Below are 16,888 nucleotides of genomic sequence, written 5' to 3' on the forward strand. Positions count from 1 at the left end.
GACTTCCCACTGGGAGCCCAGGACATTGAATTGCCTCATGGTGAGTAGAGACATTATGAGAGCAAATTGTGACCAACTGTAGTCCTGTAAAAGTGTTTTAAAACTTTTCGTCATTCCAGGAATATCTTCGAAGTAGAACAGGATGGGTCTATACCCATTGGAGTTTAGAAAAGTGAGCTCTAATCTTCTTGAAACATATAAGATCTTGTAGGGCCAGGATAGGGTGGATACTAGGCAGATGCCTCCACTTATGTGAAAGACAGAACATACAATTTAGGAATTAGAGGTGGCCCTTGTAAGGTCAAAATATGGAGATTCATTTCCTTTGAGGGTCAGTTTAGAGTGGAATTTTCTTCCTCTGGACAGAGGGGAAAAAGTGGAGCTGAAATTACAACCACACTTGCCAAAATCTTATTGAATGATGAAGCAAGGTCAAAAAGCCAAATGACCTTTTACTGCTCCTATGTTCCTGGATTCTAATATGGTTCTGTGATCTAACATCTGGAATGGATACAAGATATGGACCACTGTGGAATACAAAGTGAATCTTGCTAATCCAGTGCTAATATCTAGATTTCATGCTTCTAGAAGCATTGCTTACAATGCTCATCACCACTTCAGTTGTTGTTTCAACAACAGAGCACTGTTAGAGGTGTTTCCAAAACTCTCAAATTCAGCAAGTCATACCTTCCAGGTTGGAGATAAAATAAGAGTTGAGCCTATGTGAATAGGAAGAAAAAAATGGCAGGTAAATACCCTCCACTCAGTTTCTCACCTGAACTGCTAATGAACTGAGTATTAATATATTGGGCACCAGTCATTCTTTCCAATGATCGTTTTTCTGCTGTGATGCTAACAGTAAGTGTGGGAATGCTATTAGTAGAAGATATCGCAGCCAGCTATATTTCTGGCCTCATTTTATATTCTTTTGGCTCTGGGAGGGGGAAAATTGTTATAATCAATATCTTCCTCCCTTGACCAAAGACACTCAGACCAGTTCTATTTGAAATTAACTAAGTATGCAGGCTAAGGTTTAATATACAATCCTCTGGTTTATATGGCTCAGTTTCAAATTGAGAGGTGACTTTATATCTGTTGTCATTTCAAGAACTCATCCATACAATACACATCCTTAAGACATGATCAATTCAGGCTGTAATGACAGAATTGTATGATATGTGGTACTATAAGATTGTGAAATTCAAACACACTTTCTACCAATTTCTACTTAATTTCAAAATTATTGCAGCATACTCCGGGCCACAGGAGAAATCCCTCCAATCAAAGTAGTCTTGGATCAGATTCTAATTACCCTTCTGTCTCTACGTCTGAGGTTGGGGATACAGAGGATGCAGTGCAGCTGGTGGAGGTGAGAGAACATGTGACAGATTTACAATTCTATGATTTCATAACTTCACAGCCAAATAGTTGTAATCTAGCAGGAAACAATGAGAAAGCATTAACGTTCTATTTAAATATCATCAGACATGTAACAATGTTCTAATTGTAAATTCATACAGGAAAAGAAGAGGCTGTTTAGTCCACCATTCCTGCAGCAGTTCTTTGAAAAACATGCCTAACTAGTGATATTCCCTGCTCTTTTCCCGTAGTTTTGCAAATCCTTCCTTTTTAAATACATAATCAACTTCTTTATGGAAGTTACTCCACTTCCACCACCCTTTCCAACATTTCATTCCAGACCATAGCATGCCATCTAGCTGCTGAGATTCTAGTGAGCATGATAATATAAAAACACCAGAAGTCTGCAGTTGACTGTCTTCAGCCTTCCCTTTGTTTCTCAACACGTGTGGAGCTTGTATTGCATACGTCTGGATCTGATCATTCATCAAATTATTTGTGAATTGTGATTGGGACAATTGTTTCTGGAATGTCACTTGATTCAGAATTCAATTTATGGAAAGTATTTCCTATTGCTTCAGAGGACTGTTTAATGAAAGAAATTGATAAACAAGATGCCGCTCAAACTGACTCCGGCTAATAACAATGAACAGTGTTATGCTTCATTGGGGTAGAATGCTGGAAATGAAACCCTACCTTTCCCAGGTTCTTCACAACAGTTAAAGAAATTTTTAAAATTTAGACAGAATTCCATAATCTGCAAGTCTTGCAGACATAAAGTCATGGAGATATACAGCATGGAAACAGACCCATTGGTCCAACTTGTCCATGCTAACCAGCTATCCTAAACTGATCTAGTCCCATTTGCCAGCATTTGGCCCATATCCTTCTAAATTCTTCCTATTCATATCTCCATCCGGATGCCTTTTAAATGTTGTAATTGTACCAGCCTCCACCGCTTCCTCTGGCAGCTCATTCCAGACGTGCGCCAACCTTTGCATGAAAAAAATGATCCTTTTAAGTCCCTTTTTTAAAATCATTCCCCTCTCACCCTAAACCTAGATCTGGACTCCCCCACCCCCGGGAAAAGATCCTGCCTACCTAAGCTATCCATGCACCTTATGAATTTATAAATCTCTATAAAGTCACCCCTCACCGTCCGATGCTCCAGGGAAAACAGCCCCAACCTATTCAGTCTCTCCCTATAGCTCAAACCCTCCAGTTCTGGCAACGTCCTTGTAAAAGTTTTCTGAACCCTTTCAAGTTTCGCAACATCCTTTCAATAGGATGGAGACCAGAACTGCACACATGGTAGACAAAAAACCTGAACCAGGTTTCTGTACTTAATAGGAATTACTCATTATTTTAAACAAATAAACTCAAACTTTTGATAAACAATTCTGAACCATGGACATATAACTCTACTAGTTAAAACTGTAGCCCCCTTATAATCATGACCTTCCCAAACCCCCAACTTGCCCAACAACACATACAGACACAGACAGAGTGGGACGGTAGTTGCCCAGTTTGGGGTTGAGAGTTTTTTCTCTGGAGCAATTAGATCTCTGTAAAATTCTGATCAGCACAACAATCATGTCAGCAAACCCAGAGGACAGGAACCACCGAACTACCATCCCACTCTGTCTGTCTGTATGTGTTGTTGGGCAAGTTGGGGGTTTGGGACTGTTTTCAATAAGTGGTCACTAGTTCACAAACCAATCACTTACTTGTTGTCAGCCAACATTTCATTCGTACACCTCTTGGCTCCAAGCCATCTGCAAATTGGGCTTCCGCTACTAATTGAATGAATGAATGAGCAGCTGTGTAAACAGTGCTTACAATGAGTGTCAGGTTGCTTGATTTTAAAAAGTGCAGCAATCCTTCATAAATCCTTGGTTCTTAAAACAGTTATTTTCTCATGTCAGTCCACAATCAAAAATATGGGAAAGTAAAGCGATCTGGTCTTTACAACAGTTGTACGTGTGAATGTGACACCATGGGCTCAAATGTATAATTGCTTATTGCATAATTACCTTAATGTAATGTGTGCTATTCCTCTAATATATTGATATTAATAACAAGTCATCGAGTTATGCAGCACGGAAACAGACCCTTAGGTCCAACTCGTCTGCGCTGACCAGATATCCAAAACTGATCTGTTCCCACTATGTGCCTACATTTGACCCATATCCCTCTAAACCCTTCCTATTCATATCGACATTCAGGTGCTTTTTAAATGTTGTAATTGTATCAGCCTCCTCCACTTCCTCTGGCAGCTTGTTCCAAAAATGCACCACGCTTTGCATGAAGAGGTTGCCCCTTGGTCCTCATGAGCCTCATGGTATTTCATGAAAAGTTGTCTGAATTGCTGGCATTTTAGATGTTTCTTTATTTACAGGAAGCTGGCTTGGAGAATGCTGCCATGGACATGACTATATTCTTGAAACTACAGAAACGAGTGCGGGAACTGGAGCAGGAAAGAAAGTTACTGCGTGCAGAGATTGAACGAAAAGAAGCAGCAGAAACTAAAAAGGTGGTGCGATAATAAATGAATTCTGAAAAACAGTTTGTGCATGATCTCACTTGAACATGCAATTTTTAAAAAATTATACACTTATTAATTTTTAAATAATTGTTTGGTATTTCTCCCGTGAAGTGGTTACAATATTTATTTGGCTGTCCAGGTAATTACAATGTTATTGTGGAAGAAAATCTTATATTTAATCCCTAGTCTATTTAAGTACCTAATGTCAGTTGGACAGCAGTAAAAACACTAACTTTGATTTCCTTGAGCTATGTGGAGTACTCAGTGTCAGTCATTGTTCATTAATGTGGGTGGATAACTGATGTTGCCAAGATCATGTTAATTATGTTGTGTCCTCGTCATCAAATAACTTGCCAATGCTCTGGCCTAAGGTCATATGATTTTAAAAAAAAATGCCACCTGGATGTAGTGAGGTACTGAAAAGTGCTTCTGTCTATTATGAAATAGATCCTAAAATAAGTCAATATTTTCAGGAGAAAATTTAGGAAAAAAATGCTAAGTATCAAGATGTTTTTTTCAGATTTTACTTTCCATCCTGTTGGTGTATGACAGTAACACTATGCTGTTTGTGTGCAGGCAAATGAATACAATAGCATCCCGGAGAATGAACAAGCAGCAGATTTGGCTTATGACAGTTTAAAGGTACGAGATGAACCAATTAAGGTATTGATTACAGAGTAAGCTGTTGAAAAAATGTTTCCCACTAAATGTGAAAACCAACAAAATCCACAAATGATAGATCCAGCGACCTTTCTTTGGGTTGACCTAACCCAATGATTCATTTTCTTTATAAAACAAAAGGTAGATTGTCTTTTAATGCAATAAAATTAATGGAAAAGGTAATTTTCCAGTTCAAGACTGATTTAATATGCACATGATCTTTCTCACTTTGTGGAAAGTTGAAAATTTCAGTACTCCATTTTGCCCATTTAATTGATATTCTTCATCTGCAGATATGAACAACACTTCTTTATCTGTATCCAAATTATTGGTACACAGTAGCTAGAACTAAAACCTTTTGAGAACTAACTTCAACCTCTCCTAACAACTTCACTGTTATTCTACAGTGGGATGTGGGCATTGCTGGAAGGTCAGCTTGTATTTCCCATCCCTGATTGATCTTGGAATGTATTGGTGAGCAACTGCCTTGAATCACTGCATTTCTGGGCACAGTTAATACTCTGTGGGTCTAGAGTCGTGTGCAGGAATGACAGATTTCCTTCACTAATAGACATTAGTGACCAAATATCTCCTTTCATGAAAGATGATGCTAATTTCAAAGTCACTGAGATGAACTTTGATTTCCATGTTTATTAATTCATTGAATTTAAGTTCCACCAGTTACCCTTTTTGTTTTACATTCAATCGCAGGATATGGGTATCATTGACACTATGGGAAGGGTGTGTCAGTGGAAGGCAGTTATTTGTTATCCATCTCTAATTGCTTTCAAGAATGTGGTGACGAGCTGTTAAGTTGAACAGCTGCAGTCTGTGGCAGTGGGGACATCCCACAATGCTGTTAGGTTGCATGATCCTGGATTTTATCCCAGTGACAGGGATGCAGATCCAAGTCCGGACAGTGTGGATTTGTAGATGGTGGTGTTCTTATGCATCCGCTGCCCTTATCCTTCTAGGTCTTAGAGTTTGCGGGTGTGGAAGATGCTGTCGATCGAGTCTTGGTGAGTTACTGCAATGCATCTTGCAGATGGTACAAACTGTTGCCATTCAGCATTGGTGGTGGAGGGAGTTTGAGGGTGCATGGGGTGTTAATCAAGTCTCTGGGATGGTGTTGGGTTTCTTGAATGTTGTTGGAGCTGCATCCATGCAGGCAAGTGCAGAATATTCCTCCACATTCCTAACTTGTGCCTTGCAAATGGTGGACAGGCTTTGGAGAGTCTCGCAGTGAGTTAGCACTGACTTCCCAGCCTCAAGGCCTGCTCTTGTGGCCAAAGTCATTTTAAAAGAAAAAGCAAAAAACCACAGATGCTGGAAATCAGAAATAAAAATAGATATTGCTGAAAAAACTTTGCAGATCTAGTAGCATCTGTGGAGAGAAAAAGACCCATCTAATCTATCCTCCCCATCCTGGTAGAGCTCATCTTCACTTTGAACAATTTCTCCTTTAAGTCCTCCCACTTTCTTCAGGTGAAAAGGGTGTCTATGGGCCCAGTTCTGCCTGTCTCTTTGTGGGGTATGTAGAATATTCCTTGCTTCAGTCATGGTCTGGTCCCAACTTGCCCATGACTCCTCCTCCGGTACATCGATTACATCATAGATGCTGCTTCCATCTGTCATCCAGAATTGGAAAAGGTTGTTAATTGTGACTGTTCTGATGATGCCAGTGTCGACAAGGGGCCCTCCGAAAAGTCCACCTTCTTCCTCAAACAAGGATTCTCCATTGACTGCACTTTGGCTCTCAACCCATCTCTTCCCTCCCACAACAGCGATAGGGCCCCTTCATCCTCACCTATATCCCACCAGCATCCACATTCAAAAGATCATTGGCTGCCATTTCTGCCACCTGTAGCAGGGTGCCATCACATATTTCCAGTTGCCCTAATATAGGAAAGATGTTATTAAAGTTAAGAGGGTACAGAAAAGAATGACAAGGGTGTTGCCGGGTCTGCAGGGTTTGAGTTATAGGAGGAGGCTGATTAGGTTGGGATTTTTCTCCCTGCAGCATCAGAAGCTGAATGGTGACCTTAATGAGGTTTATAAAGTCATGAGAGGCAAGGATAGAGTGAATAGTCTAGGTCATTTTCCTAGAGTGGGAAGCCCAAAATTAGAGGGCGCATAGGTTAAAGGTAAGAGGGGAAAGATTTAGAAAGGACTTCAGTGTAATGTTTTCTGCATAGGGAGTGGTGCAAGTATGGAGCGAGCTGCCAGAGGAAGTGGTGAAGGCGGGTATAGTTACAATACTCAAAAGGCATCTGGATGGGACCATTCCCTCTGGGACACCTTGGTCCACTCCTCTTCCTCCTTTAATCTCAACACCACCTAACATCCCACAGCACCTTCCCATGCAATTGCAGAGATTTAACACCTGACCATTTATTTCCTCCCTCCTCACTACCCAAGGCCCAGACACACTTTCCAGGTGAAGCAGCAATTTACTGGCACTTTACTCCATCTAGTCTACTGTGTTTGAGCACAATGTGGTCTCCACATACTCTGGAAGAGTAACACCCCAATTTTCACTTTGGTAACCGTGCAGCCTTTGGGACTCAATGTTGAGTTCAACAATTTTAGTCAGCAGTCACACGACACCAGGTTATAGTCCAACAGGTTTATTTGAAATGACAAGCTTTCAGAATGCTGCACCTTTGTTAGGTCACTTCACCTGATGATCTGGCATCATGTGACTTCTGACTTTGTTTCTCCAGTCCAACACTGGTACCTCCACGTCACGAGAATTTTAAGGCCTGACCACTTTCTCCATGTCCCCAATCCAACCCCCAAATGCCATGCCTTGTTATCACATGGACTGCCCTCACAAATAACCTGTTGTCAGCTACTAACAGTCTTCATTAGCAGCTATTCGTTTCCAGGCTGACCTTTACCCATCTCTTTGTTTGCCTGTTTATCTTTTCTCTGGGCTCCAGCTCCACCTATTATTTGCTTTTTTCCCCCTCTCCTTCTTCAGCATATATACCAATCTTTTCTTCGCTAAATCAATTCTGAAGGGCCACTGGACCCAAAACCCCAACTTTGCTTTCTCTCTGCATATGCTGCCAGACTGTTGAGTTTTTCCAGAAATTTCTGTTTTTGTTGCAGTAATTCTCTTCTCACCTCACCTCTGGAGTTCAGCTCACTTATTCATTTTGGATAGAGGCTGTAATGAGATCAGGAGTTGCATGGCTTTGGTGAAAACCAAACTCTATTAGTCAGCAGATAATCACTGAACAAGTACTTGCCACTGTTGATTATGCTTTCCATCACTTTGCTGATGCTTAAGAATCGGTTGATAGGATAATAATTGGTCTCATTCTGTTTGTCCTTTTTGCGCACAAAACATATCTGTGCAATTTTCCACATTCTGTTTGCCAGAATTGTCCATTCTGGACCAGCTTGGTTTGAGAGGTAGCTAATTCTGTGTAGTTCAAATCTTCACTAATATGACAAGGATTTTGTCTGGGTCCATAACCATAGCATTATTGAGTACCTTAAGCAACACAAATTCCCAGCTGGGCGAACAGAACCACAACAGTACCTTAAGCAATTTTGTGATACCATATGGAGTGAATCAAAATGGCTGAAGATAAATATCTATGGTGCTGGAGACCACAGGAGGTTGCCAAAAACGATCATCTACTTGGCACTTCTGGTTGAAGATCTCTGCAAATGCTCAGCTTTGTCTTTTGTCTTGATGTAATGGATTTCCTTCACATGGAGGGTGGAGGTATTCATGGAGCTAGGAGAAAGTGAGGACTGCAGATGCTGGAGATCAGAGCTGAAAAATGTGTCGCTAGAAAAGCGCAGCAGGTCACGCAGCATCCAAGGAGCAGGAGAATCGACATTTCGGGCATAAGCCCTTCTTCGGGAATGTCCAAAACATCGATTCTCCTGCTCCTTGGATGCTGCCTGACCTGTGCTTTTGTAGCAACACATTTTTCAGTATTCATGGAGCTTTTTATCTATATTTGTTCAAGGGATGTGGGTGTTACTGGCTGGGCCAGTATTTATTGCCCATCCAAAATTGCTCAGAGGGCAGTTAAGAGTCAGTTCCCTGCTGTCTTCATGGGATTTAAGCCAGTATCCTCGGGCCATTAGCCTGAGCTGCTGGATTATTGGTCCACTTACTAAAATTATGCACCATCACACACACTCTTATTCCTATTGCCCGTTTCCTAATTCTAAATGATTGGTAATATAGTTTGCTATGCTTCCACTAGTTCCTTAACCCTCAACTTTATTTTGTAATCTTACATGAGATGTGTTGTTAAACATCTTCCTATGGTCCATAAACACTGCAACCACTACACTTTACCTACCTAATCTCTGATATTTCCTGAAGGATAGCAGCAAATTGTCATTTGATGACCATGACTGGCATTCCTGCGATGGTGCAAACCTGCATGGGCAACGTGAGCAAGAACCTACCACGTAGGGACGATGGTTATAAAGGGTTTGGATTCAGGGCTACAATTACAGGCAGTTGACCATTTGTACGACATTATTGAGATTGCTTCTTAATAAACAAACAGCAGTTAAAATGCGAAAACAGCTAAATAGATCGGGAACTGCAAGTGTGACAGTTGAAGGTGCTTTGCATACACCGGACTGAATGTTTGGCACAGAGTATTGTTGATCTCAACAGCTTGTGAAGTCAGAGTCTGGCTGTCTAGCCAGAATGCAGAGACTTGTTAATGTACTTCAGTTCTATAGTGTGATATTTTGCAATCATCTGTTTGAACATTTCTAATCAATGAATGCAGAGAAGATCCAAAGATGTCAGAATGGTCACCTCCCTCTCTGTCCATCTTCCAGTGGAGATCATTGATTCATCCTAAACATTTTTATATACAGAAGGGATACATGTGATATTCCTATCAATTTGGGAATGTCAATGTGAACATGCTAGTGTGGGACAATCCAGGACTATGTGAAATATCTTCTACATTTAAACAATTGATGTGGTTGACACACATCCTAGATGATTTCTTTGTTATGGTTACTCGCACCATGTTTTATGTTTTATGATTAGGTGCCCAGCTCTCCTTTCACCTATTGGAACAGTTACTGTAACTGTGCTTTTGTATAGAATGCTGGTCTGGTTGACTTCAAAACTGGCATCAGTGCTGGCACCCTATGCCACTTTGTTAGATGCATGACCATGTTTGGCTGCCACACTCTTGACCAAGTGCCAGATGTCACATGAAAATTTCACCCATAATTCCAGGGATCACCGCAATTTACTCATGTTCACCATAGAATCCCAGGATTTTAATTGTTTCAGCTTCCTCTTAGCTTTTCTTATTCTGCCATTAACATAATTTTCTCCTTTGGGAGAAGGTTTGTTATTATTCTCAAGTTTTTAATTGATTTACAGCAAGTTTTCCATGGCATCCTGAAAGCATTGAGCTTTTTTTTTGATGGAATAGCCTCATTCTCAAGTTTGGCAGTATCAAAACTATCAATGTTGATCTACAGTTGATAACTTGAATAGTACAGCTTGTTTAACGCAGCAGGAAATTCTGAAATGTGCTACAGTCATTGCTCTGCCAGAAGTTGTCACAGACAAATGAGATAGCCACTGCATTAACCAAAACAAAATAAAATTCAGATGCTGGAGATCAGAAACAAAGTCAGAAATCACTGGTGAACTTCAGGTCTGGCAGTATCTGTGAAGAGAAAACAGATTTATTGTTTCAAGCCCGCTGACCCTTCTTCAGACATGAAAACTTGTTCAAAGGACTGATTTGCACAAAGGATATAAATGGAGAGTGAATTCCCAAGCACATTAGAGACATTAATGACAACTATAGAGAGTAGGAGATGGACAAATGGCCAGAACTGAAGGAATCTACAGTCTCTTGAAGATAAATGGGGGAAGTATATTAGAATCTTTGTAGGAGTTTATAGATTTTGAGTCTATATAGTGTCTGTAAGTTGGACAAAATCCTTGCAAGCACTTTTTTTTTCAGATGGTATAGTCTTTGTTAACATTCCCTCCACTAGGGAGAGTGTTATTTTTGGGTATGGCTCATGAGTACTGACAGACTTCGGTTTCTTGCTCAAGAGTCAAAGCTTCACGAAAGAGCCCAGTCATTGAGGGCTGACTTTGTATCGTGGAAGGTATCATTGGTAATCTAAACCATCAACAAGCCATTTCTAGCAGGAGTAAGAATGATTGATTGTGATTTTCACCCCCTTCAAGTCTAAAAAACAGTGCAAGGAAACTATGGATGAAAGATTGTGAGAAATAACTGGAGTAAACCATTCAAAAAAGTCCAAATCTTTTAACTTTATCTGTCTACCTTGCTTCCAAACCCCTTAATAACCTAAATGAAGCCTATCATTCTCAGTTGTGAAGTCTTCAATTTCCGTAGTTTCTACACAGAACATTCTCTAGTTGAATTAATTTATTGTTTTGTGACATTTTCCAATTCCTTACACAGCGACAAGAGCTAGAATCTGAAAACAAGAAGCTGAAGAATGAACTCAATGAGCTAAGAAAAGCCATAGCAGAGAAGGCAATCGGGGAGAATCCAACTAATGATGAGGAAAATGCATACAGTGTACTGCTAAATCAGCTGAGGGCTGCCAGTGAAGAGCTAGAGGTGCGCAAGGAGGAGGTTCTCTTGTTGAGAACTCAAATTGTTGATGCTGCTCATCAGAAGGAAGTGGTGGGAAACATGGTAATGTACTTGCTATTAATACAACTTGTCTTTTCTTCGTTCATTTGATTTGTCTTCCCCATTTATGAATTTCACACATTTACAAAATCACAGCATATTACAGCACCACAAGTTGTGTGCATTCTAGACTGCAACAATTCACTACATAACAAAATAAAGTCCTTCTGCCACATCTAATTTTTAACAAATCACTTCAAATCTGTTTCTTCTAGTTATCTAAACTTCTGCAATTATGAATAGTTTTCCATTATAAAACTTCTGTAAAATTTCTTTTTAACTTGTCTAAAAACCTGCTTCTCAAGTTTCTCCACATTACTGAAGTCCCTTGTACCAATTCAGTAAATCAGTAGTCAACCAAGGAGGAGTTCTGTTTTGTTGTGATCCTATTTGTGATCCTGTCAAATTTATATTACAGTCTGACTGGGGAGAAGAAACTTATCTTCAAGTGGACAAAATGTGAAATTCATACACTTAAGTGAAACCATTCGATTCCATCATTTGAGCAAACAACAGTAAGCTTGACTGCGCAAAGTTAAACAATAATGCAGTCGCCAATATATATGAAAGCTACATTTTAACAACTAGAATTAGCTTCAGGTAAATCTGGGTAACAGACAAGCTGTGGTTGAACACTTGACAGAGCACACCAAATAGGAAATACAGAGAAGGTAGATCCTGTGAATTTCTGAGTAATGCTGCCTTCACCCCCGCTCCACCACCACCACCAACTGTATGTCATCACATCTCATTCTTAGTGCCATGACACCACTGTCTCTCCAGAATTTGCTGCTTTAAGCTAGAGGGAATCCTGTTGCCCTTGCAACTTTTGAATGGAAGAATGTCATTTTTAATTAGATGGCACTATTCTGCTGTGGCGGCTAATTGGCTGCTTCGGAGAAAATCGCGTGAGTAATTGCACCAGGTGGGAAAACAACTTTCTAATCCTCATTTCAGCCTAACTGGTGGTTTTAATGCAGGCAGGAAAGTCCTGCCCACAGTGTTTTGGCAATTGTAGCCTTCGTGGATCTGGTCATCTTTGTCGATCCTTTCCAAATGAAGTGCACATTTCAGTGAGAATATTCCAGCAAACTTGGTCATGTCAAACATGTGATTTCATTTTCGGATTGCAGGATAATGTGACTGAGAAATATGAATGGAAACGAAGTGATGAAAACACAGAGAAAGATGATGTCATTGAGGCTTACAATGGTATTTGTGAGACTAACAGGTAGGTTGGTGTTGGTTCAATCTATATTGTCTCTTCCTGTCTCCACTCTGGTTTTTCTTTAAGGTCCAGAGGTTTACTTATTTTATACCAACTCTCCAGAAGTATTCTCTTATCCCAGCAGGGACAAACTAGAATAATTTGTTATGGGTTTGCTCTCCACAGAAGTGTGACTGCCATAACATATTGGTATCCCTACAGTGTTACTTTTTACTCCATTGTGAATAGAACAGAGGCCCATGGAATTATGTTAGTTCTCTTTGATGTACAAATTCTTAAGTGAATTGGATTTCAGAACTTGGAAGCAATTCCTAGCCTGCAGTGCAAAGCTCCTGATAACATGTACTGTACTAAAAATATGGAGTCACTCCGAATTACAGATAACAATCTGGGCTATAAATCCTTGTTGGTTTTGTCTTTCCCATCTATTAGGCCCCAAAGATGCAATGACAAACTGTAGTACTCTCATAGCTCTTACTGCTACTTTAATGGAGATAACTAACCCTATAAATTGAGTCAAACCTTGTTGGTGTGACAGTTTATATTACACTGCTGCATGGATGGAAGAGGTGATTTTCAAACGGTGATCAAAAAGCCCTTGATTTTTCAGAGAGGGGCCCTATCCGGAGATGCTGCCATTCAAATTGTTTATTCAACTAATAGTTTTCCTGACTGGGGAATGTGTTGTTATCTGGGACTAGATTTTCATTTTGGGTTGGGTGAAAGTGGCTGCAAAAGTGGCATTTTTATGAGCAGGGTGCTGGCTGCAGTGGAGCCAGCCAACAACTGAATGGTTGCAGCTTTAAAGACAGCTTATGTAAATTGTTGTTAAAACAAAGGCCTGCTTGAGTGCCTAGTTATTATTAAAGCAGTATGGACCTCTTGCCATTTCCCATCACACGCCAAATCATGGGGGAAGAAGCCATGAGGAATGGGTGGAAGGCCACAATGGGAATGGATAGGATCTTTTGATCATACTTTTCAAAACGGTTCTCTCATCTATCTGTGGCTTGTGATCCCTCTGAAGGGCTGTTTGGAGCCCCCAGCCAGGTTGAGATTGCATGCCAGCTGTCCCAATCAACACACAGGCTGAAAAGACACTGCAGGAAATTGGAAGCCTAGGAAGAGGGTTTGAGAATGTCCTTTTCACCCCTCCAAGCAATCTCCCAACTTCATGGAAATTCATCCCAGATTGCCAAAGCTTTTCACTTTTTACACATCAGGCCAAAAGCAAAGGTGTCAAATTTCAAATGATCAAAGCAATTTTTTTTGAACTGTTTTGTTTTCATTCATAGAATATAGATGTTGCTGACCAGGTCCATCCCTAATTGCCCATGATGGAATTTTAAAAAAGATTGAATGTTACTGGAAAGGGTGGTCAGGGACCAGGTCTTCATCTTGGTTTGGGTGAAAGTGGCTGCTTTTTAATAAGGTGGTCAGGAGCCACTGCCTTGAACTGCTACAGTATGTGGTGGGTAGGTACACCAACAGTGCTGACTTTGGGTGATAAGAGTTTGGCTCAACGACAACAAAGGAACATTTAATGTAGTTCTAAATCAGCATAATATGTGACTTTGTGGGATACTTGCAGGTGGTGTAGTTTGTATCTATCTGTCTTTTCAGGTTATAGTAGTCCCAGCTTTAGAAGGTGCTACTGAAATTACGTTGACTTGCTGCAGTGAATTGGCATTAGAGGGAGTAAATTTTAACGATGATGAATGTTGTGCCAAAAAAAACAGGCTGCTTTGTCCCAGATGGTGCCAAGCTTCTTGATTGTTGTTTGAACTGCAGTTTTCCAGGCAAGTGGGAGTATTCCAACAACTCTCCTTGTGGACTGGCTTTGGGAAGTTAGGGGCTCAGTTAGTTGCCACAGAATTCCCATAACCCAGCTGTTCTAGTAGCCTTTTTATATGGCTAGTTCAGTCCACATTCTAGTCAGTGTAAACCCAAAGATGATGATAGTGTAGGATTTAGCATTGGTAATACCATTTGAATGTCAAGGTGTGACAGAAGATTCTCTCTCTTGAGGGGATAGTACATACTTAGCACTCAGTTGGCAACTAACATGCATTTATACATCGGCTCAAATCTGAAAATTGTCCAGGTCTCTCATATGCACAGGGCCCGAGGAGTTAGAAACTATGCCAAACATTATTCAGCACACCCATTTTTAACCTCATGGAAGGTCATCAACAAATAACCTGGGATGATTGGGCTTAGGACACTGACCTGAATTTTTGCAGTGATGTGCTGTGACTGAGATGATTGATTTCCAGCTACCAAAACCATCCTCCTTCATTTTAGGTATGATCTCAAACTAGATCATTCCCTCCTGATATGCATTGTCTCCCATACTTGGTTAAATGCTGCCTTGATGACTTGGGCAGTCACTCTTCCGCTTACCTTTAGAGTTCAGCTCTTTTGTTTGTGTTTTGGATGAATGCTATAATGAGGTCAAGAGCTGAATGGCTCTCGCAGAAATCAAACTGGGCATCCCCATGTTGTTACCTCTCTCTCTCTTTGAATGCAGCATTTAAATAAGATTTGTCAAATCTACTAATATAAGCATAAATTGCTTGCATTTGGAACTAAATCTCTCTAGTACACATGTATAGAACATAGAGCATTACTGCACAGTACACTCCCTCCGGCCCTCTATGTTGCGCTGACCTGTGGAACCAACCTGAAGTTCATCTATCCTACACTGTTCCATTTTCATCCACATGTCTATCCAATGACCATTTATATGCACTTAAAATTGGTGAGTTTACTACTGTTGCAAATAGTGTTTTCACACCCCTACTACTCTGAGTAAAGAAACTACCTTTGACATCTGTCCTAAATCTATTACCCCTTAATTTAAAGCTATGTCCCCTTGTGCTAGCCATCACCATCCAAGGAAAAAGGCTCTCACTGTCCACCCTATCTAACCCTCTGATTATCTTGTATGTATCAATTAAAGTCACCTCTCACCACCTTCTCTCTAATGAAGGAAACCTCAAGTCCCTGAGCCTTTCTTCATAAGGCCTTCCCTCCATACCAGGCAACATCCAGTAAATCTCCTGTGAACCCTCTCCAAAGCTTCCACGTTGTTCCTATAATGCAGTGACAAGAACAGTACGCAATACTCCAAGTGTGACCACACCAGAGTTTTGTACGGCCACAGCATGACTTCATGGCTCCGAAACTCAATCTCTCTACCAATAAAAGCTAACACGCCGTATGCCTTCTTAACCTGGGTGGCAACTTTCAGGGATCTATGTACATGGATACCGAGATCTCTTTGCTCATCTACACTACCAAGAATTAGCCCAGTACTCTGTATTCCTGTTGCTCCTTCCAAAGTGAATCACCTCGCACTTTTTCACATTAAACTCCATTTAAACTGTGACCCCTGAGCCCATGTCTGCAGCTTATCTATGTTTCTCTGTAAACTGCAAACGTTCTTCAGCACTATTCGCAAATCTACTGACCTTAGTATTATCTGCAAATTTACTAACCCATCCTTCTATGCCCTCATCTAGGTCATTTATAAAAATGACAAACAGCAGTGGCCCCAAAACAGATCCTTGTGGTACACCACGTAACTGTACTCCAGGATAAATATTTCCCATCAACCGCCACCCTCTAACCTCTTTCAACTAGCCAACTTCTGATCCAAACCATTAAATCACCCTCAATCCCATGCCTCCATATTTTGTGCAATAGCCTACCTGTGGAACTTTATCAAGTGCTTTACTGAAATCTATATACACCATATCAACCAGTTTACCCTCCTCTACCTGTTTGGTCATGAACTCAAAGAACTCTAAGGTTTGTGAGGCATGACCTTGCCTTCACAAAACTGTTGACTATCCCTCATCAACTTATTCCTCTCCAGGTGATTATACATCCTTTCTCTTATAACCTTTTCCAACACTTTACCCACAATCAAAGTAAGACTCACTGGTCTATAATTACCGTGGTTGTCTGTATTCCCTCCCTTGAACAAGGGGACAACATTTATTCCTGTAGACAATGATGACTTAAAGATCAAAGCCAAAGGCTCTGAAATCTCCTCACTGGCTGCCCAGAGAATTCTAAGATAAATTGCATCCAGCCCAGGGGACTTATCTATTTTCACACTTTCCAGAATTGCTAACATCTCCTCCTTGTGAACCTCAATCCCTGGTCTAGTAGCCTGTATCTCCATATTCTCCTCGACAACATTGTCTTTTTCCTGTGTGAATACTGACGAAAAATATTCATTTAGCATTTCGCCTATCTCCTCGGACTCCATGCACAACTTCCCACTACTGTCCTTGATTGGCCATAATCTTAGCTGAAAATGTGTTGCTGGAAAAGCGCAGCAGGTCAGGCAGCATCCAAGCAGCAGGAGAATCGACGTTTCGGGCATGACCG

At 40.7% G+C, this 16,888-nt stretch overlaps 1 protein-coding gene across 4 annotated transcripts in view; it reads left to right on the forward strand.

Moving 5' to 3' along the window:
• myo5b (myosin VB) overlaps positions 1-16,888 on the forward strand; it is a 268,371-nt gene that overhangs the window by 211,189 nt on the left and 40,294 nt on the right. For 2 of the 4 annotated variants that reach the window (XM_072574380.1, XM_072574399.1), the window contains exons 25-30: positions 1,250-1,369; positions 3,758-3,892; positions 4,481-4,546; positions 5,539-5,583; positions 11,023-11,262; positions 12,393-12,490. In XM_072574380.1, coding sequence (XP_072430481.1) covers positions 1,250-1,369; positions 3,758-3,892; positions 4,481-4,546; positions 5,539-5,583; positions 11,023-11,262; positions 12,393-12,490 — 704 coding nt within the window. The remainder of the gene's footprint in view (positions 1-1,249; positions 1,370-3,757; positions 3,893-4,480; positions 4,547-5,538; positions 5,584-11,022; positions 11,263-12,392; positions 12,491-16,888) is intronic. The other 2 variants (XM_072574390.1, XM_072574408.1) reach the window with 1 other exon arrangement.

The sequence above is a fragment of the Chiloscyllium punctatum genome, chromosome 1 (genome assembly GCF_047496795.1).
Source record: "Chiloscyllium punctatum isolate Juve2018m chromosome 1, sChiPun1.3, whole genome shotgun sequence".
Lineage (NCBI taxonomy): Eukaryota > Metazoa > Chordata > Chondrichthyes > Orectolobiformes > Hemiscylliidae > Chiloscyllium > Chiloscyllium punctatum.